The following is a 24053-nucleotide window of genomic DNA, read 5'->3' on the forward strand; positions in this document are numbered from 1 at the left end:
TACTAAAAAAAGTAACCCTTGTTCATTGCATGCTTGTTGTTAGTTTTTTATTTGCCTTCATTATGTGTAATGTGAACTGTAATGTGAACTAGAGTAGCCGAAGAGAAGTTTTGCCGCGGTAACAAGTGGTGACAAATAAAATATTCTGATTCTATGCACCGTTGTTCACCTGGCTACTTTTTGGGTCGCTGCCACCTTTGATGGATTAGCGAGAGAACACGGGCTAACTTCAATGTTTATAGCTTTTTCACTTCAGAAGACATGATGCCTCTAAACAAAAGACGTGTGCAGTCGCAGCGGCAGATGCTTTTCATCTTCTCCCAATGCGCATGCACAACACTGGTGTCATTTCAGCTTGTTGCCAGAGGGGGCAAACTTGTGCAAAAGCTCTGGAAAAACTCTTGCACCATGATCCTTCAATTGTTTATGAAAATTTGCCTTCTTCGTCTGGATGGGGCCGCAGAATGAAGGAGGTGACAAAATACAAATTCATGCCGCACTTTTCAGATTTTATGAGTATGTGTGTGTGTATATATATGTATATAGTTGAAAACCATGTATCATTGTCTTTTGACTTTGCAACTATGTTCTACTCTTTTACTCAATCACATGAAAATCTTGATAACATAGTTTGTAGTTAACAAATGTTTTGTAACAAAAATACAAGTCCAAGGTTTGAATTGTGCCAGACCATTTAGGCAGGAAGCCATCCTAAAAAAGACTCAAAAAAATAAAGCAGCAAAATCAGCATACAGATAGCTACAGTAATCCAAGCATCATTTTATATAAGCAAATAGAAGATATATATATTTTAGTAAAAGTCTTTTGATCTACTTTTTGCTATCCAAACAGGAACCTAAAACAATAATGTTGTATGGAAAAGGAAACTTACACCCTTAAACACTTCTGAGTTGAGGAAAATCTAATCAAACAGCTGGTGATTTTGCAGTATTTTTTTATTTATTTGTTTATTTTTTGGTAGTTGAGAGCAAAGTTTGGGTGCAAATAAGAGGCAGATGGGTGGAACCATGAAGCTTTAAGTAGCAGGGCACCTGAGTGCGGACCTGTTTTAGGGATAATCTGTAATGAAGAGCTAGGGAGCAGTAAATACGTAGTGATAATAAATAAGCAGAAATGCTGCTTCTGAGCAACAAAGACGAGAGTTGAAAACAAAGTAGGCCAACTGATGAAACTTCCAGTTCCCCCCCCCCCCCCCTGTTTTAAGGCTGTTTCTCACAAGAGTGACGCTCATTTTCCTTTTACATGGCAAATCCTGAAAGCCTTGCCAGACCCAGGACAATTCACGGCGGCTTCTGTTGTGGGTGTAGACTGAAACGTTACCATAGCATCGAGAGGCGTGAATGCTCAGTGTTTGGGACGCTGAAAGAGAGGAAGCTTCAGGGTGCCTCAAAGCCTTCCTTTCTGTGTGTTTTCCTTTTTTTTTTTTTTTTTTTTTTGCTCTTATTCTGTTCTGCGTTCATTCAAGGAAAAGAAAAAAGAAAAGTCCTGGTCCTTTTTTTCATTAATGACTCCCCAATATTTTTTGTATCCCACCAGGAGACACCACATACCTAGATATCTTCAAGGAATTTTCCCACATGGCCTCCCACAACCCGGAGAAGCTGAAGCGCAGGAGTCTGCACTTTCGACACTCCTTCAGGTAGTCCACTGGACGTCTGGAGAGGAGGAGCGGCTCCCCTTCCTGCTGGAGTCAGAGCCGGGAGACGATAAGTGGACCTGGAGGAGAAACCTCTGCACTCATCGTAGTGTACCACTTCCTGTACTCCATTAAAAAGAAGTTTAAAGTGGAAACACCTTCAAGCTAGATGGACTGTATCTCAGATAAAACTTTATTTTGGTAGGACAATTTTTCTGAGGATTTGCTGGTCTTCTCCTCTTAGGAAACAAAAATATATCTATATATATCTATACATAGATATATATCTATATATATTACCATGTTTTTCTGCCAAAAGTGTCCTGTTCATTGAAGGAATCCCATTATTACCTTATTTTCTGTATGCATGCATTACAATTTCATACTTAAACTTAAATTTAACTACAGCTAGGAAATGTTATATTAGTCATTATCATCATCATCATCATCATACAATACAGTGTTATTTCTTTTAATCTACAGCCTATTTTGACAAATGTTTTCTATTTTGCATTGGCTACGCTGGTCTAGTCTTTGCAGTGTTTTGTTTGAATGTACTTTGCTTTACCACTAAGAGATGGGGTTTTGTTGTCCTGTAAGAATGCTGGAGAAGCAAAAAATAAATTGTTAATATATCTTAAATGAGAGACGAACGCAAATAAAAGTTGTTTGTTTGACCTGTTTGAGTGTTTCCTTGTTGGTTAAACAGTAGCGCCTCATAGTGGTAATTTGGGTCATTACTGAAATGTGGATTTAAAAATGCAACACCAGCAATTCAACACTACTACTTAACATAAGTAGTTACTTATTGTTAAACAAAATCTATAAAATGTTGTGCACGGTATACATTTTTATTATTATTATTATTTCCAGAGATGAAAAACTTTGAAAACTATGACAACGTTTATGAGAACAGAGATTTAGCTATTTCCTACATTTTGGCCTTTGGTGAGTGTTACCACAATGCCAAGATGGGAGGAAATCAACAATGAACTTTAGGATGCAATATTTGCTGTCTTTTCTGGGAAATTATTCCACAATGTGAAAGACTACAAGTACAGCTAAAATAATAATAATGATAATATTGTGAAAAAGTTCAATATTTGTTGTCACACGTTTCAGAAAGTGAAACTCAAACATTACATAGGTTGATTACAAATAGAGGGAACTATTTAAAGCATTTGTTTCTTGTAATTGTAAAAGAAAATGAAACCCCAAATTCGTTTTTCTCAGAAAACTAGAATACTATGAAAACGTTAAGAGTTGGAAACTATCAGCTATTAAAGCAACCTTGGCTTTCTGAGCTGCACTGATGCAGCAATTTATGCAAGAGGAGCCCCAAGCTTTGAGTAAAACATACTTTTCAGTAGCCTGACATTTCTGTTTAAAATATATACTTTTTTTTATTGATCTAATCAAAATTTCTGAGACACTCAGTTTTGGGATCTTACCTGAAAGCCATAATCATCAAAATTACAAGAAATAAAGGTTTGAAAAATGTTCCTCAATGTGTAAGTTTCCTTTGTGAAAATTTACCACATTATAATTATTTGAGCTTTACTTATATTTATAGTTTGAAATTTCAAGACAGTTGCCAGTCTTTCCTGAACTGAGTTGTCATGCAAGTCAACCGTGAGTTCAGATCATGTAATACTCCGATATTATAAGAGCTATGTCTCAGAATCTAGATAGATCATAGAGCTCCTCGTATTAACTCTCTATAGTCATGAAATGATAACGCTGAGCAGCAGATTACGGAACAAGGGGAGAAAATGGTGGCAATATTTAGAAAATAGCTAAACAAGCCTGACTATATTTGTTTACTAATTAATAAGATGATTCAAATAACAACCCTAATAAAGATTTTCATTTGTAATAAATGAAGAAGTTGTTTATCTCAAAGGCAATTAAACTGGAACAAAAAGAGTGCAAAGCATTTAAATTACACTGGGTTCCTATAAAAAAGTCTTGAAAGGTCTGCAAAAGGCTGGGATTTGATTTGATCATCTCCCAAGTCTGGAGACGTACAGGGGGAAAAAAAAATTAATTCCCATAATGCAGGTTGTTTTTCATTCCATTATTTCAAGTAAAAGTTCAGAATTTACTTAAAAACCAACTAAGATTTATTTCTGTTCACATGATCTCCTTTATCTTATATTTTCCACATCAAAACTTTTGTCCAACTGGACGTTTTTGGTTTCAACTTATCAACAGAATTCACAGATAAATGCACACTTATTAGGAAAAAAGAAATTATAACGAGTAACTTTACAAGGCATTCATTTAAACATAAGAATATAATAAGTTTGATGATTATTTATCATGTTTTTATTTTTACATTGCATCCCACGCCTTTAAAGTCTACTGAGCAAGGTCTTTATTACGTATTAATGAATTTCTAGTTTATTGAGACAGCTGCCTAATATTTGTCATTAATTCGTTGAATTTGGATCTTTATGGAGTTAATGGAATGAATTCTGTCCCAATATTGCTGAAAAAAAAAATATTGCTGCAAGCAAAGAATAAATGAAAATTTTAAAAAAGACATGTTCTGTAAATGTAAATAAAAAAAAAATGCAACCTAGAAATTAAACTTTGAAAAACTTCTTAATCAAAAAAAAAAAAAGGTTTTGAGAGTAACTTTCTTCTCTTCTGGCTCTTGACCCAAATATTGACTAATAAAAATGTCGCTATTGTCTTCGCTTCTCACTCCAGAGGAAAGCCCACCCGAAGAGAATTTGTAAAATGCAATTTCAAAAGAATGCAATTTGTAAAACTAAATCTGAAAAAGAGACATTTTTAAAAAGATTTATTTGAAAACATAAAATCTGTATAAAATAAAATTTGAAAAAATGTTTTTCGCTAAAATAAACTCTGAGAAAACAGAAAATTTACTCTCAAAACCTTAAGAAGTTCTTCAAAGTTTAATTTCTGGATTGCATTTTGTTAAATTTCCATTTACAAATGTGTTCTTTACTTGTAACAATATTGGTACAACCTTCATTCCATAGCTCTTGGCGTCTTGTAATATATGGAACTCCCTAGTGTTCAAAATTAAATAAATAAAACATTATGAAATAACAATCTACTTGAATAAATAAGAGATAAGTATTTAAAGGGAATATTGAAATTGTGAAATAAGTGAATACTTATAAAGTTTATTTCATATTTTTTCACAATAATATAAAATCACTGTTTATGTATTTTTATTTAATTCCATATTTTTTTTTATTTCAAAATGTTATTTCATTATGGTATTTTCCCAATGGCCTTTTGATTTCATAATGACATTTTTCAGCAGAATCACTTCACCTGCCAGTCAAGAGAAACATGGCGAAGCGAGCCGCAGATAATTATTTCATAATGTTTTATTTAGTTATGCCGTTTTGAACACTTTTGGTGTTCAACAACAATGTCTGCGCTACAGAGAATGCTTTGCTTAAATAGACGATCTTTGGTTGATTTCTTTTTCTTTTTATCCTCCTTGCGATGGATTTCAAGCGTTGAGGAGGAGTGACTGGTCTCGCTCAAATAGACAATCTTCGGTTGCTTCCAGTGCGCCGTCTTGTCTCCGGGTTCGTCCCCAGGACAGGAAGCAGGCCGACGGCTCGTGAGGATGGAGCTCGGTCCGGACGCTGCCGCCCGTCGTAGAGACATATGACCTCTCCGGCGTCAGCGTACAGCCTCCGCTCGCTTCATGCACGATGCACCCGGGGACTGAGGCCGGGTATGAGTCGGACGCCTGTGGCCGGCTGCCGTTAGCTTAGCTCCCGCTTGTCTCTGCCTGTCTCGCCGCAGCCGGAGCTCCGTCTGGCCGCCGAGGGCTCAGCTGATCCGCTGCGGCAGGACCGGGACTCCGGCTGGAAGATGCTGAGGCCTTAGATGTCAGACAGGCGACGGTGTGCTCGGTCAACAAATCCAGGTAATTCCGCCCAGCGTCGGTGCTTTATTTCCCCCTGCTCCACCAGACAGACAGATAGACAGACAGACAGACAGACAGAGGAGGAGACAGATGTTGAACTTGACAGGTTCTGCATGTCCTCCCCTTTGTGTGGAGCTTTTCTCATATACGCTTAAATTTGATTCGTTCCAATATAGCAACTTTAGTTTTAGTTTATTTTTGTTATGTGTTTTTGCATTGGTGTTGAATTGCAACAACATAACATAAATTGTCAGTTTTTGGTTTGACAATTAGACTTTAAACAGCTTTATTTGTCATTTTGTATGCACAAAAGTGCGTACAAAACGAAATTTCGTTTGCATACAGCTTGAAAAATCACAGTAAATTGCACTAAATTGAGCTACTGTAGTTAAAAGAAAGAAAAAAAAGGTAAAGGGCTACAGAGAACAATATAAAATATAAAGTTAGTATCTTAACAATAAAACATTGGCTCCGGGCTTGGTAACCTTTGTGGAAGCAGATAAAATTACTTGTGCGATTAAGACACAGTAACAACATGTTGAAATATAAATCTTAACCAGGTGAGGAGAACATAATTCATTTTTTTTTTTTTTCTGTTTTATTAAACTATTTACTACAACTATGTAGTGCAAAAATAATAACAATTGTTTAGGTACACACACACACACACACACACATATATATATATATATATATATATATATATATATATATATATATATATATATATATATATATATATATATATATATATATAGCATGGTACCAATAGTATATTAATTCACAATATACACATTTAGCTGCTATCCTATAACTAGCTAAAATGCTAAGATTTGCAAGTTCAGCTAACATTAGCTTCACAGCTTTAAAACAGGTTGTGGTGTGCATGTCCTCCCCTTTGTATGGAGCTTTTCTCATCTGCAATTAAATTTGATTTGCTCCAATATAGCAACTTTAGTTTTAGTTTATTTTTGTTATGTGTTTTTGCATTGCTGTTGAATTGCAACAAAATAAAATTAATAGTCAGTTTTTGGTTTGACAATTAGACTTTAGACAGCTTTATTTGTCATTTTGTATGCACAAAAGTGCGTACAAAACGAAATTTCGTTTGCATACAGCTTGAAAAATCACAGTAAATTGCACTAAATTGAGCTACTGTAGTTAAAAAAAGAAAAAAAAAATAGAGGGCTACAGAGAACAATATAAAATATAAAGTTAGTATCTTAACAATAAAACATTGGCTCCGGGCTTGGTAACCTTTGTGGAAGCAGATAAAATTACTTGTGCGATTAAGACACAGTAACAACATGTTAAAATATAAATCTTAACCAGGTGAGGAGAACATAATACATTTGTTTTTTTTCTGTTTTATTGAACTATAAAACAGAAAAAAAAGATGAAAAAATAATAACAATTGTGTAGGTAAACAATGACTTCCATAACACCAAAAATGAGGATGGGGGGGAATTAAGGAGTTATTATGACACATAAATAAATGGGGAAAAATAAACTACACACACACACACACATATATATATATATATATATATATATATATATATATATATATATATATATATATATATATATATATATATATATATATATATATATATATATATATATAATTAGTACAATGTTCATGATGTGATTAACTATACAATAACACAGTAATTGGGTTATAAAATTTAAATCTGCAGTAACTATTATGCTGGCACTAGTGAGCATGGTACCGATAGGATATTAATTAACAATAGATACATTTAGCTGCTATCCTATAACTAGCTAACATGCTAAGATTTGCAAGTTCAGCTAACATTAGCTTCACACCTTAAAAACAGGATCAAATTCATACAACCTAAAGACAGGTTTGAAAGGCAAACTGCCCATTTTAACCAACAGAAACATGCTGGTTTGTCCGTTGTGGGCTACTGTAGAAAAAAAGGCAGATATTTATAGAGTGTATTATGCTTTATATTGCCTATAAATACCGCATTGCACACCTTCGCTGACCTTGAATCGCTTTAAAAGTGTCCATTTTGTCTCAAATCTATTTTACAGACATGTCCTCCCAGCTCCAGGTGTTCTCCTCCCCCTCCGTCTCCTCCAGCGCCTACTCTCGGCCAAAGAGGCTGAAGGTTGAGAACCCCACCTGGGATGTGTCCAACCAGTTGGCGGAGAGCGGCTTCTACCAGCAGAGCCCGTCCCAGGGCGCTGCCCCCTCCACCTCCGGCGCCAACTTCGACCTGGCGTACAACTCCAACCAGGTCCATCTGCCCGCAGCCGGCTCCAGGGAGCAGACGGTGGTGCGGGCCGCGGACAGCACGGGGAGCGTCCGCGGACCCGCTTCCTCCTCCTCCTCTTCCTCCTCCACCTCCTCCAGCCGGCACATTAAGGAGGCGGGCTCCTCCTCCCAGCACTGCGAGCTTTACCAAAAGCAGTACAGCTTGAAGAGGAAGAGCGAGGAGGTGGACAGCAGCGACAGCGTCCAGATCCTGGAGGAGCTCTCGGCGCCGGTGGTATCGAACCGTGCCGGCGGCGGAGGGGGGACCACCACCGCTCAGTCCATCGCTCACTCCACCTCCACCACCAAAAGCAGCAACTCCCACAGCGAGGGCGACTACCAGCTGGTCCAGCACGAGATCCTGTGCTCCATTTCCAACAGTTACGAGGTGCTCGAGTTTCTGGGGCGCGGCACCTTCGGGCAGGTGGCAAAGTGCTGGAAGCGTGGCACCAATGAGATCGTGGCCATTAAAATACTGAAGAACCATCCGTCTTATGCTCGGCAGGGCCAAATCGAGGTGAGCTGGTTGTGCTGAGAAATCTAAAAAAATGTAGCGGTGGTGATAGACAAGTGTTACATCTACAATAAACCGGCTTAAACAGATCTAAATATCCCAACATAAAATGCAAGCTTTAAAATCAGATACAGGTTCTTAGCATCAGCTTCAAACTGAGTAATTTATCAGTCTCTAATTAGCAGATTTGTTTCCATTTTTTGGTAAATTTTTGATCAAGAAGTCTTGAAGCTGGGATTGAAAATGGGAAGGAAGGAATTAAGCAAGAAAGGTATTTAGGGAGTTAAGGTATTTAAGTTAAGGTTGGATAAACTCATTAAAGGTATACTATGCAACCAGGGTTGATTTTCCAGAGAGGCTCCCCCTAGAGGGCGAAAGTAAAAGTGCACTGTCGTAAAGATGCTCAGCTGTTCTGGTTTCTCCGTCAAGCCAGGCGCGGTTGTTTTGAGCTTAGCAGACAGGCGAACGCAACAAAAAGTGGAAAAAATGGCAGTACAAACAATGACTAACACAGTGAAACTATGAACATGCACACAGAGAGAGAGGAACCATTTCAATGTTACTTACAATCGCATCAGCAGAAACGCGAGGTCCGCATCAGCCTTGCAGCCTTCTTTTTCTTTTAGCTCTCGCCATTCGGAAAAAGCTTGCCCGATGTTCACCCGGGCGAGCACACCTTTCACTGCGGGCGTGTAGCAGTTCTCGCCGTAAAGCAAGACCAACTCTCACGATGCACAGACTTCTGAGCCTGTGGGTGCGGGCCGAGGGCTCCTGCAATTGCAAGTACGGTATTTCCCCACCAGGGCGGCCGAGAAAACCTTTGTTCGACCTGAAATGACTCATTTAATCATCCAAAACGGTATGGAACACATTAATTAACTGAAAAATGTTGCATAGTATGCCTTTAAGAGGTCCTGGGATGTCCCCTGGACCCAGTGCAGGTGGTTGGAGGCATAAGGACTGTAAGAAAAATTTACATCCCTGAGGGACAGTGTCTCCCACCCCGTGCATGGAGCTGCTGCTGAGCTGCAGAGCTCTTTTACCGACAGACATCCCAGATGCTCTAAGGAGCGCTTCCGCAGGTCCTTCCTCCCAGCTGCTGTCAGACTTTATAATCTCTGCTGCTCCCTACACAGTGTTCACAACATGCTAATGCTGGTGAAGATTCTCAGTCATCCAGGTCATGGTCATTCCAAAAAAAGTAAAAAAACAAAACAACTGGACTTGTTTTCCGTAGTTGAAGACGTTTCGCTTCCTCTCCAGGAAGCTTTCTCAATTCAAAAAGTCTGGAGTAATGTGGAGTAACAAGCTTTATACTACTGCCTAACAAAGGCCTTGTAATGGCTTAGATAACATGCGAATTCAATAGAAACAGGTCCACCCCTTAGTAATGGGCGGTCGTTAAAATCATTAAGGCAGCAGATTAAACCAAAACTGGTCCACTCCTCTCCTCGTTACAGAGGACTCCGTGCAACCATGCTAATAGTTGCACAGATTTATGATGCGATTAAGTTATTACACCGTCTCACATATGCTACAGTCTACATGAAAAGATTTTTAGCTTCTTGGGGAATGTTTTTGTCTGCACATTCAAGCAAATTGCACCTTTCATTCTATAATCGTCTGCTGTTTTTCCCCCCTGTTTTTAAAACTTTAACATTTCATATTTTTTATATAAATATCCCTTATTTTCTATTTAAAATTGCACAGTATTTTTTCTCCCTTCTGATAAGTCTTTATATTCTGCTGTACAGCTTAGCTTTAAATGTAGTGTTTTTCAAAATTAATTAATCTAGTAAGTCTGGTGTCCTCTGTCTACTTGATTTTGCTGCAGTCAGAACTGAATTTCCCTATAGAGACAATAAAGGTATTTCTATTCTGTTGAAAAAGGAAGAGATGAGAGAGGCAAGGGGAAAATGAATGAATGAGGGAAGGATGAAAAAGAAAGGAAAGGACAGTAAGAACAAAGCAAGCAAATGAGAAAAGAAAAAAAGTCACCATAGAAGGAGAGATTAAGGAAGAAAAATGAGAATGGAGGGTGTGTATATATATATATATACGTATATGTATATATATATATGTATGTGTATTGGATATATGGGAGCGATAAGATAGAGAAGGGAGAAGAGAAGAGAGAGAGGGTATAGAGATATAGTATAAGTATCATAGATGATTTCTTTATCTAGAGGTAGAATCTATCTGATAGGGATAGGATCTGTCTCTTGGGATAGAGAGAGGGAGAGGGAGAAGAGAGATGGAGAGGAGGGAGAGAGAGAGAGGGAGAGGGAGAGAGAGAGGAGAGAGAGAGGGAGAGAGATAGGGAGAGAGAGAAGATGGAGAGAAGAGAGAGAGAGAGAGAGGGGGGGAGAGAGAGGGGGGGAGAGAGAGAGAGAGAGAGAGAGAGAGACGAGAGAGAGAGAGAGAGAGAGAGGAGAGAGAGAGAGAGAGATGAGAGAAGAGAGAGAAGAGAGATGGAGAGAGAGAGAGAGGGGAGAGGAGAGAGAGAGGAGGGGGGGGGGATGAGAGAGAGAGAGAGAGAGAGAGAGAGAGGAGAGAGAGAGAGAGAGAGAGAGAGAGAGAGAGAGTAGAGAGAAGAGAGAGGAGACCGAGATAGAGTAATGTGTATATAGGTTAGATCTATGTATATATAGATAGAGATATATATAGAGTATATAGTAGATAGATATTATATATATAGATATATATCTATGTAGGGATATATGTATATAGTATAGTTCTAATATAATAGATGTAGTAATATATATATATGTATATTATATATATATATAGATACTAATAATATGCTATATGTATATATATATCTATATATGTGTGTTATATATATATATATATATGTGTATATATATATAGTATTAATATATATATGTGTATATATATATATATTATATATATATGTGTGTAATTATAATATATTATTAATGTGTGTGTGTATATATATGTATATTTATATGTGTATATATATCTATATATAATATATTATATATATATATATATATATATATATATATATATTATATATATATATATATATATATCTATCTATATATATATGAGACCCAGAAAATTTGTGTGAACACGACCATCTGCCTCGACCCACGGGGGGTTAGAGAAGACAGACCATAGAAAGCACAGAAGCACACATTGATCCAGGAATACTTTCTATGTTAGATGGGTAATAGAGGATGATCTGTCTTCCCTGGATGATGTCACAGCTAACAGAACACCAGACCAGGTGTACCTTCTATGAAGAGAAAAATGGCAGAGAAAAAAAAAGTTAATAACTGAATTAACAACTAACAACGCAAATTGGAGAACAGTAGGAGAACTCAGCAGAGTGAGAGAAACAGACCCTGATGGCCTCCAGCAGCCTAAGCCTATAGTAGCATAACTATAGAGATAGCTCAGGGTAACATGAGCCACTCTAACTATAAGCTTTGTCAAAAAGGAAAGTTTTAAGATTAGTCTTAAAAGTAGACAGGATGTCTGCCTCATGGTCCAAAACTGGGAGTTGGTTCCACAGGAGAGGAGCCTGATAGCTAAAGGATCTGCCTCCCATTCTACTTTTAGAGACTCTAGGAACCACCAGCAGACCTGCAGTCTGAGAGCAAAGTGCTCTGTTAGATAGTTAGCTAGTGCGTGAATTGTCTCTAAACACAATCATACAGGATTTGAACCCTCGTTAACCAGTATCCTCTCTGAATCCGCCCTGCCCCTCGTTTCTCCACCTGCAGGTTAGCATCCTCAGCAGGCTGAGCACAGAGAACGCCGACGAGTTCAACTTTGTCCGCTCGTACGAGTGTTTCCAACACAAGAACCACACGTGCCTGGTGTTCGAGATGCTGGAGCAGAACCTCTACGACTTCCTGAAGCACAGCAAGTTCAGCCCTCTGATGCTCAAGTGCATCCGGCCCATCCTGCAGCAGGTGGCCACGGCGCTGATGAAGCTGAAGAGCCTGGGGCTGATCCACGCCGACCTGAAGCCTGAGAACATCATGCTGGTGGACCCGCTGAGGCAGCCGTACCGGGTGAAGGTGATCGACTTCGGCTCTGCCAGCCACGTGTCCAAAGCGGTGTGCTCCACCTACCTGCAGTCCAGATATTACAGGTCAGGAATCTGGTGTGGTACAAAGTTGTTGTTTTTTTTTTTTAGCTCTGAGTTAATTAGGTCTGTGAATGATTTGCTGTAATTGTGTTCACGCAGAGCTCCAGAGATTATTCTAGGTCTCCCTTTCTGCGAAGCCATCGACATGTGGTCGTTGGGGTGCGTCATTGCCGAGCTGTTCCTGGGTTGGCCCCTTTATCCCGGTGCCTCAGAGTACGACCAGGTCGTCTGCTCCAACCTGCGCATGCTACGCACTTTAAAGACCTTTTCATGTGCTTCCCGACTCATTCAGAACGAGTCTTTTCACACCGAGGAAGATTTACAATCACATTTAAAGATTGACCTCCACAAAACGTTTATTTATTTTTTTTTCTTTTTAGTTCGAAGCAGAGATTCTGCTAAAGGCTGTGGATTTTACTCTGCAGATCTGAATGGGTCGGTTGCACAGTGCAGAAATGTACAGAGCCTTGATGAAGTATTCACACCCCTTGGAGTTTTGCACATTTTATCACATTGCAGCCTTTAAACTTCAGTTTTATGAATTTTTATGTAACAAATAAGCAAAAAGAAGAGGATAATTGTGACACGGAAGGAAATTAAAAAGATTTTTCTGAAGTTTTTACAAATAAGAATTAGACATGCAGTGACAACAACTAAAGCTGCAAGCTTGCCTTTCACAAACCAGGATATTTGGCCAATTCTTCAATGTAAATCAACTCCAGCTTGGTCAGAGTAGATGGAATGTATTGGGTTTTTCCTCTTATTCTTATTTGGACTCAGGTCTGGATAATTATTGGGCCGTTCTAACACATGAACATGCTTAGATCTAAACCACTCCGCTCGCGGTGTTGCCCTGAACCGTCACTCCAGTCTGCAGTTTCTGCACCCAGCCAGGTTTTCTTCCACGATTTCCCCTTTCTAGCTCCCTCCAAAACTTCCATGTCCCGTCTGAAGTAGGGCATTCCCACAGCATGATGCTGCCACCACCACCATATCTCCCTGTGTGGTTGTTTAAGGTGATGTGTGATGTTAGTTTTCCCCCACATACAGGTCAGCATATAGATGGAAAAGGTACATTTTGGTCTCATCATGTTACCTGAGCAACCTTATTCAGCTCTTTTCAGTCCGTGTTTGTAAAAGCAGAACGAAAATTTGCCCTTTCGACTTTGCGTTTATGAGCTACTTCATTTTAACCTTTTAACGAGAATGTCTGATTTAAAATACATTTAAGTTTATGGCTTTAATGCAACAAAATGTGTACACTTTAAAGGGGCACAAATACATCCAAAAGGCACTTTATGCATAAGTATTTAGACCTTTCATACAATAATCTATGTTTTTGTCAGCCATTAAGATCCAGTTTCACCACCTCCATTTAAAGAAAATGTCTGTAAAATTCAATGTATCCCTAATTGTTTTTCCTCCATAATTAATTTTTTTTTACACGCTAATTTAAAAAGCAGCAGCTTTTCTTGTAAAAAAATAAATAAATAAATGAGAATGCATGTATCTGAAGCTCTTTTGCACTGCTCTCTCTTCAGATTCGGTATATTTCTCAGACGCAGGGTCTCCCAGCAGAGTACCTGCTGAGTGCAGGAACCAAGACGAGCCGCTTTTTCAACCGAGGCCCCGACTCGAGCTACCCTCTCTGGAGGCTCAAAGTAGATGCTTCTTTTCTGCACGGTATTTCCTCATCCAGATTTGTCTGCAGCATGTTAGTATAAGCTTTTTCCTTTTTTTTTTTGTTGCTTTTTTGCCGCAGACACCTGCAGAGCATGAGGCAGAGATGGGCATCAAGTCGAAGGAGGCGAGAAAATACATCTTCAACTGCCTGGATGATATGATGCAGGTAAGAATGGATACATGTGGTACAGCCATTGCTCTGCTGTTTTTTTTTAATTTATTTTATTTTTATGAACGCCGACCTCCTGCAGGTGAACATGACCAGCCTGGAGGGAACAGACATCCTGGCAGAGAAGGCCGACAGACGGGAGTTCATCGACCTGCTAAAGAAGATGCTCACTCTCGACGCCGACAAGAGGATAACGCCGATGAAGACGCTGAACCATCCTTTTGTTACCATGACACACCTCCTGCACTTCCCCCACAGCTCACAGTACGGCGGCTCACTCTGGACCCATGATGAATAGTAAACCGAGTGGCTTATATGCCTGCTCTTTTATGTATTTTTGATCCATTTCTGTTGTTTTTTATTTTATTTACCAGCGTGAAGTCCTGCTTCCAAAACATGGACATATGCAAACGCAGATGCAGCGCATTTGAGAACGGGAAGAACATGTTCGCCAGCAGCGGCGCCCCGAGCGCAGCCGCCAACCTCACCGTCACCTTCAGCAGCCAGCTGAACCAACACAATCAGGTGGGAACGCACTCTCTGATTAGATTAGATTCAACTTTATTGTCATTACACAGGTACAGGTACAAGGCAACGAAATGTAGTTTAGGTCTAACCAGAAGTGCAATAGCAGGTGGATATTACTGTGAATAGAGTTTTACAGATATGTACAGATATGTATATATAGATATAGATATATATATAGATAGTATTGTGAACTAAATTTACAGCTGGATTTGTGCTGAATATAATATACAGGTGGATATTACTATGAATAGAGTTTTACAGATATGTACAGTTGCATAATATACAGATGATTATTATAACAGAGTTTACATGTACTATGAATATATGTACAGGTGGCTATTACTATAGGCAGAATTGTGAGCATGATATACAGGTAGCTATTACTATAAAATTAATAATTAGAGTTTGGACAGCAGCTATTTAAATTAAATTGCAGTGGAAGGTAATTGCATATTACAGTTAAAGTACGGTATTGCAAATGTATATGTAGACAATTGTGAATAAACAGTCAGCAGTGCAAATCAATATGCAGTCATGATGAGTAGTGCAAGATGCATGTAAACAGTTGTTACTATAGTAACAGTCAGGAGTGCAGGTGAACATTACAGTCTTATAAATAACAGAATAACAAAATGGAGGTAGGTGTGAGGAGGGAGAGGAGATCCACCTCAGGAATCTTTTACCCGGCATCACGTTCCCACTGAGTAATCATGTCTCGCTGAAACAAAAATCGCCCCTTTTTTTTTTGTTTGCAACGCAAGAGACTGTTAAAGTGACGCATCGGCACGTTCTACCGCATTTCAGGCGCCAAGAAGATGAGTTCAGGTCTATAGTGTAAAGTGTAAACAGCGTAAAGCACATAAATTACCTCTGGTTTCTTTATTTTTTAAGCAGTTTTCTACTGTAGATTGTTTATTTTCTTGTACAGAACTACGGGGGTGCCATTTTTTTTTGTTGGTTTCTGCTAAGAACTTCTTGTTTGCGCTGCCACTGGATATTTATTTGGTTGTGACTATAGACAGCAACGCCGTATCGTGTTAGATAAAGTCATAAAAGAATCACGTTGTCTCCACCTGCGTGAGCTGCGCCCAACCCCACGCAAACGCTGCTTTTGGTTAAATGATTATGTCTGTACTTTAAGGCAGACAAATAAAACAAAAAAAAGTCTCTACTGGAAAACAAATGCTGCTATCTAAACTGGCTCCCCTGCAATCTTAATTTCTCTTGGATGTTATGTAAACCAGAGGCTCTGGGACATCTGTGACCTGCAACAGAGCGCTACTGAACTGCCTGATGACGTTCCACCACTATCAATGGCTGGAACGCTTTTCTGTTTATCTACAGCACTTTGAACAGTCTTTACTCTATAAAGTGCTACATGAATGAACTCACTGAAATCTGAAAAACCCTGTTTATGTGCGCCGGCTTTCAGATGGCGTCTACGGGGGGCCCGTCCCTGTCCCTCAGCAGCAACGTGCCGCTGCTCAACTATCAGCCGGGCCTCTACCAGCAGGCCACCATCAACATCCCGGGCCTGACCCAGCAGAGCGTCCCCCTGCAGACCAGACCGACTCAGCTGTGCGCCCAGACCGAACCCTTCCAGCAAACGCTCATTGTCTGCCCTCCGACCATCCAGGGTGAGAGACTAATCCGTCCGTTTAGGGCTGAACAATTAGTCGCATTTGCAATATAATCGTGATTTAAAATAACGCAATTTCCAAATCGCAGAGGTCTGCAATTTTTGGCTATGTAACAATTAGGGAATTAGACACGTCTATTAGGTGTCAGTAAAATGTTTGAAGTGGGTTTACCTCCACATGGAAGGGAAGACAGTTGCAGCAGTGAGATAATCTAATTTTATTACTTGTTTTAGAGTTTATATAATCATACAAAGCATTAAGTACTGATCAATCAGTTTAATACATAGACTTGCTTGTTGGTTGGACTTTGCACTTTATGTTCAACAAGGATTGATGTCCAATTAAATTAAAAGCTGTTCTTTTGAATAATATTCTGATCAATAGAAACATTAAAAGTTCAAATTTAAAATAGTCCTTCTTTACAATCATCTTTATTTAGAGGCCATTTTTGTTGCTTGTAGTTAATGCGGAGAAAAGTCAAAATTGCCATTTTGATTGAAATATATTGTAGGCAGAACGCAATTACTGCGTTTAGATGCTGTGGGTCTTTTAGCAACTAATCCACATGGCGAGGAAACAAATTGATTTGTTGTTTGTATATATTTTGAAACACATGATAAATTAAACTGGGAAAAAAAATCGCATTAAATCACAATATTAAGAAAAAAATCGCAATTAGATTATTTTACAAAATCGTTCAGCCCTAAGCTGAACACACAGAGAGCTGGCAACCAGCTAAAACACACGCTTGGTGGGATCTGCCTGTTTTTCTCCTCATAGGTCTCCAAACCACCAGTAAGCCGTCCGGTTACCCCGTGAGAATGGACAGCTCGGTGCCCTTGGTCGCTCAAAACCAGTCCTCCCAGTCTCTCCACCTGCAGCCCAGCATGCTGACACAGGTACGACCCGCCGCCCACCAGAACCGGCTGAACTTCTACATTTAACTTTTTTTTTTTTTTTTGTTTAAATGCGTGAACACACAGCAGGGCTGGCCAGCAGGAACGCAGCAGATCCTCATCCCGTCCACCTGGCAGCAGATGCCCGGCATGTCCATCCACAACCCGGGCCAGGCCGTGGTGCCCGAGTCGCCCGTGGGAGCTCCGGTGTCTGATGGCCACCAGGGTGCTGGATGGAGGTGGGTTCAGCTTGCCAGGACTCTGCCTCGACTGCAAATGCGATTGTGTCCAAAAACCAAACGTGGCATGCCTTTTTTTTTTTTTTTTTGTGTCCTCTCAGGGGTCGTAATGGCAACCAGTATGACGGAGTCAACCAGCAGGACTCTGGTGCCGGACGCCCGGCGGCCGTGCAGAACCACAGCTCAGGGGCCGCTCATGTGAGGTCCCAACAAGGCAAGAGGTCGAAGGCCCGGCATGCCGACAGCAGAGCCAGGTACCCGAGTCAGCCTGAGTAAAATGTTGTTATCCTACTGGATAAAAACACGTGCATACTGTATATGCAGACCCATTCAACAGATCAGAATAGTATTGAAAAGTCCACATATTCCAGTAACTGAATTTACTAAATGAAACATCTTATAGGGTGATAATTACATGCAGAGATTTTAAAACCTTTATTATTTAAGTTAATTATGATGATTATCTGTTTATTGAATTAAATTATTCATGTTTCTGATCAAAACAAAATGTTTATTTGTCAGGGTTCTCTTTAAATCAGTAGAAACATGCTTTACCCTTTAAAACACAGTCAGAAGATATATATATATATATATATATATATATATATATATATATATATATATATAATGTGTGTGTGTATTATTATTATTATATATATTATATATATTATTATATTATATTATATATATTATATAAACTTGTCTTATAGTTTTAATAATAATAATAATAATAATAATAATAATAATAATTCATTTATTATGAATATTTCTATGCAATTTTATAAAAGATACTTTAAAGATAATTGACAACACTCGTAATCGATACAGCAGGTTTTTTTTAAGAGCTGGAGGTCTCAGAAATATTTGTATGAAAATGTGGATGTTTTTAAGCATTTCAAAACCAATATAAGAAATAACTGGTAAAAAAAATCTAATAATTATAACCCAAATACATTTTCATACATTTTTTTAAGAAACATACTAGGCAACATTATTTACCCCTATACTGCAGATTATTCAGAAAAGTGAAAACACTGCATTATGGGGGATAAGTATGGCTTCAGGCCTCGAAGCTGAAAGGTTGAGCGGCTTGCAGCTACGCAGTGGAAACACATCGTTCTCTCTCCTCCTGCCTTTCAGGCTGCATTCGGCTTCCACTGTTGTCCACAGCGCTTCTTTCCCCGGGGACCAGTCTCAGCCCATCGTCATCTCTGACACGCCGAGCCCCGCCGTCAGCATCATCACCATCCACAGCGACTCGGAGGACGAGGGCGAGGCGAAGGTCATGGCTGCCTGGTGAGCTAAACTCAAGCTTGAACAAGTGGCGTAGAAACATGAGGTTTCACTTTGCTAAATCAAGCCCCTTTCACACGTAAGTCCCACTAATTTACTGGGACCGTATTCCCGGGTCGAACAAGAATTGGCGCCTTTCGCACATACGCAAATTAGTCCCAATAAAATTAACGGTGTGGCTCTTTTCACACTTAAAATCACCCGCAGGTGGCGGTAACGCACAGATATAGCTTTAATATAAGATAAGTTAAGATAGGCTTTATTGATCTGACATTGGAGAAATTCACTTGTCACATCAGCTCAATAGTCAATCAATAGTAAGAAGAAGGTGCCAAAAGTAGGAAAAGGTGCATCAGTTATGTACAGTGTATCTTCCTATATACAGTGGATCAAAAAGAAAATGAGAAAAAGTAAGAATAAAAATACAAAAGAAATCGGAGTAGGCAGATGATGTCATATGTACATTCACGGTTACTTAGACTTTAAGTTGTGTTTTTAAAATCGCTTTTTTTTCCTGACGTGTGCGTTTCGGTTATGCTGTTACTCTGATTTTAGCCCCCCCAGAGCTATGGCGCTTTACTCTCCTGCCGTGTTCCCCTGCAGCTCTGGAACGGGCCAGAGGACAAACGTGATCAGCTGCGTGACGGTGCACGACTCCCAGGACTCGGACTCTTCCAGCAGCAGCAGCCCCCTGAGCACCGAGACCAAGTCGCAGCCCTCCAAGTCTCTGGCCGTCGTCATGCCCTCTGTGAAGACTCAGCCCGGGGAGGGCGCAGCCTCCAAGCCAGCGGCAGCTATGGGTCCGGTTCACTTTAATATCCTCATAGTCTGCGCACGCCCTGTTTTTAAACCTTAAAGCCACGGCTTACAGGCACCTTTAAATCACGCCTTTTCCTCTCTGACCCCGCACCAACAGATCAAGCTGCAGGAGGCTCCGGAAAGTCCAAGAAGGCGTCCGCCCAGCTGTCGTGTCGCTCGGGGGACTCCACCACCGATCGGCATCAGCGCGCGGCGTCCAGCAGATCTCAGCCCCTTAACCTCAGTCAGGTACCGGCGGTGACGATCGCATCACCAGAGTTGCTAAAAGTATTCACATTTTGTCTCGTTGCAACTGCCACAAGCTTGGATTTAAAGCGATCGACCAATAACCAATACAAAGCAGCGCATAACTATACATGAGACAGAAAAGGATGAAAGCTCTTCAAATCTATTTAATCACATAGAATTGTTTTTATGCAGCCCCTTTTAAAAAAAAAAAGCCCAAATGACTTAAAGTCAGCTATTCAAGCTAATAAGGCAAAGCTATTTTTTTTTTGCATAGCTTAGTGATCACCAACCATTTTGCACCTGAGAGCTACTTGATTGGTACTGCGCCATAAGAAGGGCGCAGTACCTTTTGAACTAGAAGAGTCAGAGATCATCCTAACTTTATCTAAAATAAACACATTTTTATGCTTTTTTCCTGATAATTAAATTATTAGAATTAGAAAGAAAGAGCAACTGAATAAAATTACATTTTGGATGCGGCCCCCCCTTGGAGGGTTGTGCTATTTTTAGAACAGGCTTGAGTTGGTGACCCCTGGCTTATTTCAGTACAAGGACAACGCAAAGTGCTTTACATGATTAAAATATAGGGAAATAAAAACTGAAAAAAAAAAAAACTAATCTGTTGGAATAAAATGTAGGAAAATTAAAACAAAATAAAACAGGAAAGTTGAAACTAAAAGCAAATAGTAATGATTTTAAAAACAGCTGGACTACAAACTGAAACTAATGATGTTTTAACTAGAACAGTCAAAGGCAATCCTAAACAAATGTGTTTTTAATCTTGATTTAAAAGAACTCAGGCTTTCCGCACTTTTACAGCTTTCTGGAAGTTTGTTCCAGTTAAGTGGAGCATAGGAACTAAATGCTGAGAAGTAGCATTTAGCTCCTATGCTGCTAAGTAAAGAGAAAAACCGTGTGAGTTATTTAACCTTAGTACAAATACAGCTGTTCAGTTTCTGCCCTCAGAGGTTTGTTGGAGAACATTAGTCGACAATCAGCAGACCGAGGAACCCAGCAGACAGGTTTGGGGAGAACGTTCTGGTTCAGTTTAAAGCAGGTTTAGGTGCTAAAACATCTCAAGCTTTGATCTTCTCCCAGAGACCTGCTCAGTCCATCATCTGAACATGGAGCTACCTACCAAGACTTGGACGTCCACCTAAAGTGACAGGATGGGCAAGGAGAACGTTAGAGAAGGAGCTAAAAGGCAGGGGATAACTCTGGAGGAGCTGCAAAGATTCGCAGCTCAGGTAGGCGGACCTGCTTACAGGATGCCGATTAGTCTACCACTCCTTCAATCTGGCCTTTTAATGGAAGGGAAGCAAGAAGAAAGTCCTGAAGCAAACTCGTGGGAGAAGATGTTCTGGACAGATGAAACCAAAATATACCTTTTTGTCCCAGGTGGAAAAACGCTGCAAATCACCCTGAACGCACCATCCCCACAGCGGTGGCAGCATCATTGTGTGGGGATGCTTTTCACCTGAACATGGATGAAGATAAATACAGGACAACAGTGGGAGAAAACCTGTCAGAGGCTGCAAAAAGACCCACCTGTTCACCACAGTAATGTAAAAAGTAGATGTGCACGGCTACCATGAAGGTTATGTTAAAGTCACACGGTTTTGCTTAAACAGTAACAAGCCTATTCATGAGGCATTAAACTGTATTAAGATACCTTTTTAAGTGTTCGCTGTTTTGCAAGTCGGCCATTTTGCTTTTGCAATAAAGAAACATCTTGGTCTTGGCTCTGCTGTTTCAGGTGCAGCAGTCCGTGATGGCGTCCTCGCACGGCCACGCAGGAAACGCCGGCTCCCTCCGACGCCAGCCCACGTACCCGCCGCCCGTTTCCTCCCACTCGTCCTACCGCCTTCAGGACGGCGCCCTCTTCAGCTCAGCCCCCAACCTGTACACCTATCCAGCCTCCGCCGCCCTGGCCTCCGTGTCCCAGGCCGTGGACCAGATGCAGGGCGGCCGGCCGAGCGGGCCGTACTCCTCCTTGGCGCTGCTGCAGAAGAATGCCGGCCTGGCCCTGGGAGGGGCCGCGAACGGACAGTACAGCAACCCGCAGGCTCAACCTTTCCACCGCGCCGGTGCTGCTTACCCGAGGAAGCTCAACCAGTACCCCCCTTACCTGTGACGGCCGGGATGGCAACACTGTCCCAGAACCAGAACCGAGTCTGGAAATGAGCACAGACCTTTTTTTTTTTTTTTTTTTCTCCCCTTCCTCACATTAAGTGGCTTGTGCTCCCAGAAATGCTGTTCTTTTAAAAACGGTTCTAGGTTGTTTTAATCTGCTCGACTCTTATTTCTGCTGCAACATGACGACCAGCGCAGCCCGTTTGGTGAAAGTCTCTGAAGACCCTTTTACTGAAAGTAAAGGGTGTATGTACGGCGTGTGGGAAGAAAAAAAGAAAACCCAGAACTTGCTGCTTTTTTTTGTTTTGTTTTTTAGTTTTCATTTTGACAGAACCGTCAAGAGTTTCATTTACAAACTCGGCTGCCTTTGTTGGGGCAGCTTCCTTTTTTATTTAAAACGCGTAACGTCTGCACATTGTGGTCAGCTGGATTAATATGTATGAATTATGAATGTAGTGTGTATGTATTTTAACTTTATTCTAAAGCAAAAGTTAACGTGCCGTGCTCCGTGCTGATGTGTTTTATGTGACAGCGAGTCGAAGGATGCCTCCCATAACAGGCCGTGTGTGTGTGTGTGTGTGTGTGAAGAAGTAGATTTCAGCCGACGTTTGTAACAGTTTCTTCAGACAGATTAGAAACTAATCTGTATACTATATACAGCACAAGCGTTCATTCTGTTGGGGAAAAATGTACAGTTTTTTTTTTTTTTTGTCATGTTAAGTGGTGTCTGTGTAGTAAAATGTCCACCAAATGTCCAACTGGGTATAAAGTCTATGTGGGGTTAGGGCTGGGGGGGGGGGGGGGAACGTAATACTGCATTTGGTTTGAAGCAATTCTGATAAAAGATAATCAGTTGAGAGATGAATTAATGTTCGGTATGTTGCTGCTTCTGAGCAAGTCGTGGGTTTGTTAATGTGATGGCTGTCCGTGCATCTTGCTGTGTTAAGTGCAACGCTAGAGGGAACCGTGACGCTGAAACCTATGTATGTATGCAATAAAATACCCAAAAGATGAATCTGTGTTCCCTGTTTTGTTTTTATTTTATTTTATGCAAGGTTCTGTGGAGCTGTGATGAGTGGTAAATATCTTACCTGTTTTGGACACGTCTCCTGTCATCTTAAAGCAAGGAAAGGCAAAGCGTATTTATTTATATAGTACAATTCAGTACAGAGACAATGCAAAGTGCTTTACATAATGAAAATATAGGGAGATTAAACAGAATAAAAGCAAGTAGGAATAGAATGTAGAAACAAAAAACATTAAAAACAGTAAAACACTAGATTAGTCAAAGGCAATCCTAAACAAATGGGTTTTTAATCTTGATTTAAAGGAACTCAGGCTTTCTGCACTTTTACAGTTTTCTGGAAGTTTGTTCCAGATAAGTGGAGCATAGGAACTAAATGCTGCTTCTCCATGTTTGGTTCTGGTTCTGGTTCTGGTTCTGCAGAGCAGGCTGGAGCCAGAACACCTGAGTGGTCTGGAGGGTTGATGCCCTGATAACAAGTCTGTGAAGTATTTAGGTGCTAATTCAGGGATTTATAAACTAACAGAAGTATTTTAAACTCTATTCTCTGAGATACAGGGAGCCAGTGTAAGGACTTTAGAACTGGGTCCCTGTTCTCTACTTTCTTAGTCTTAGTGAGGACGCGGGCAGCAGTGTTCTGGATCAGCTGCAGCTGTCTGATCCACTTTTTAGGCAGACCTGTGAAAACACTGTTGCAGTAATCAATTCTACTAAAAATAAACGCATGGATTAGTTTTTCCAGATCCTGCTTAGACATCAGTCCTTTAATCCTGGAAATGTTCCTCAGGTGATAGAAAGCCGACCTTGTAACTGTCTTTAGATGCTTTTGAAGGTTCAGGTCTGAGTCCATCACTACTCCCAGATTTCGGGCCGATCAGTGGTTTTTAGCTGAAGCTGTGTG

The 24053-nt window shown here is 40.2% G+C and overlaps 2 protein-coding genes across 6 annotated transcripts in view; both read left to right on the forward strand.

Moving 5' to 3' along the window:
• Positions 1-2338, forward strand: part of acap3a (ArfGAP with coiled-coil, ankyrin repeat and PH domains 3a) — an 86235-nt gene extending 83897 nt beyond the window's left edge. For all 4 annotated transcript variants that reach the window (XM_036141690.1, XM_036141692.1, XM_036141691.1 and 1 more), the window contains exon 25: positions 1558-2338. In XM_036141690.1, coding sequence (XP_035997583.1) covers positions 1558-1664 — 107 coding nt within the window. In that variant the 3' untranslated portion in view covers positions 1665-2338. The remainder of the gene's footprint in view (positions 1-1557) is intronic.
• A 2878-nt stretch (positions 2339-5216) lies between these two features.
• On the forward strand, positions 5217-22718 carry hipk1a (homeodomain interacting protein kinase 1a). 2 transcript variants are annotated; one of them, XM_021317095.2, is made up of 16 exons: positions 5217-5579; positions 7641-8380; positions 12130-12503; positions 12600-12723; positions 14042-14161; positions 14263-14349; positions 14435-14616; positions 14727-14877; positions 16313-16517; positions 17301-17419; positions 17507-17655; positions 17757-17909; positions 18796-18951; positions 19552-19748; positions 19865-19995; positions 21752-22718. In XM_021317095.2, exons 1-16 carry the CDS (start codon positions 5540-5542, stop codon positions 22127-22129), a joined length of 3306 nt encoding a protein of 1101 aa, XP_021172770.2. In that variant the 5' UTR covers positions 5217-5539; the 3' UTR covers positions 22130-22718. The 2 variants fall into 2 exon arrangements, with proteins under 2 accessions (XP_021172770.2, XP_012718998.2); XM_012863544.3 differs by having other exon boundaries at positions 17504-17655; positions 21752-22129.
• The last annotated feature ends 1335 nt before the right edge of the window (positions 22719-24053 follow it).

Source organism: Fundulus heteroclitus, chromosome 1 (assembly GCF_011125445.2).
Source record: "Fundulus heteroclitus isolate FHET01 chromosome 1, MU-UCD_Fhet_4.1, whole genome shotgun sequence".
NCBI classification, from domain to species: domain Eukaryota; kingdom Metazoa; phylum Chordata; class Actinopteri; order Cyprinodontiformes; family Fundulidae; genus Fundulus; species Fundulus heteroclitus.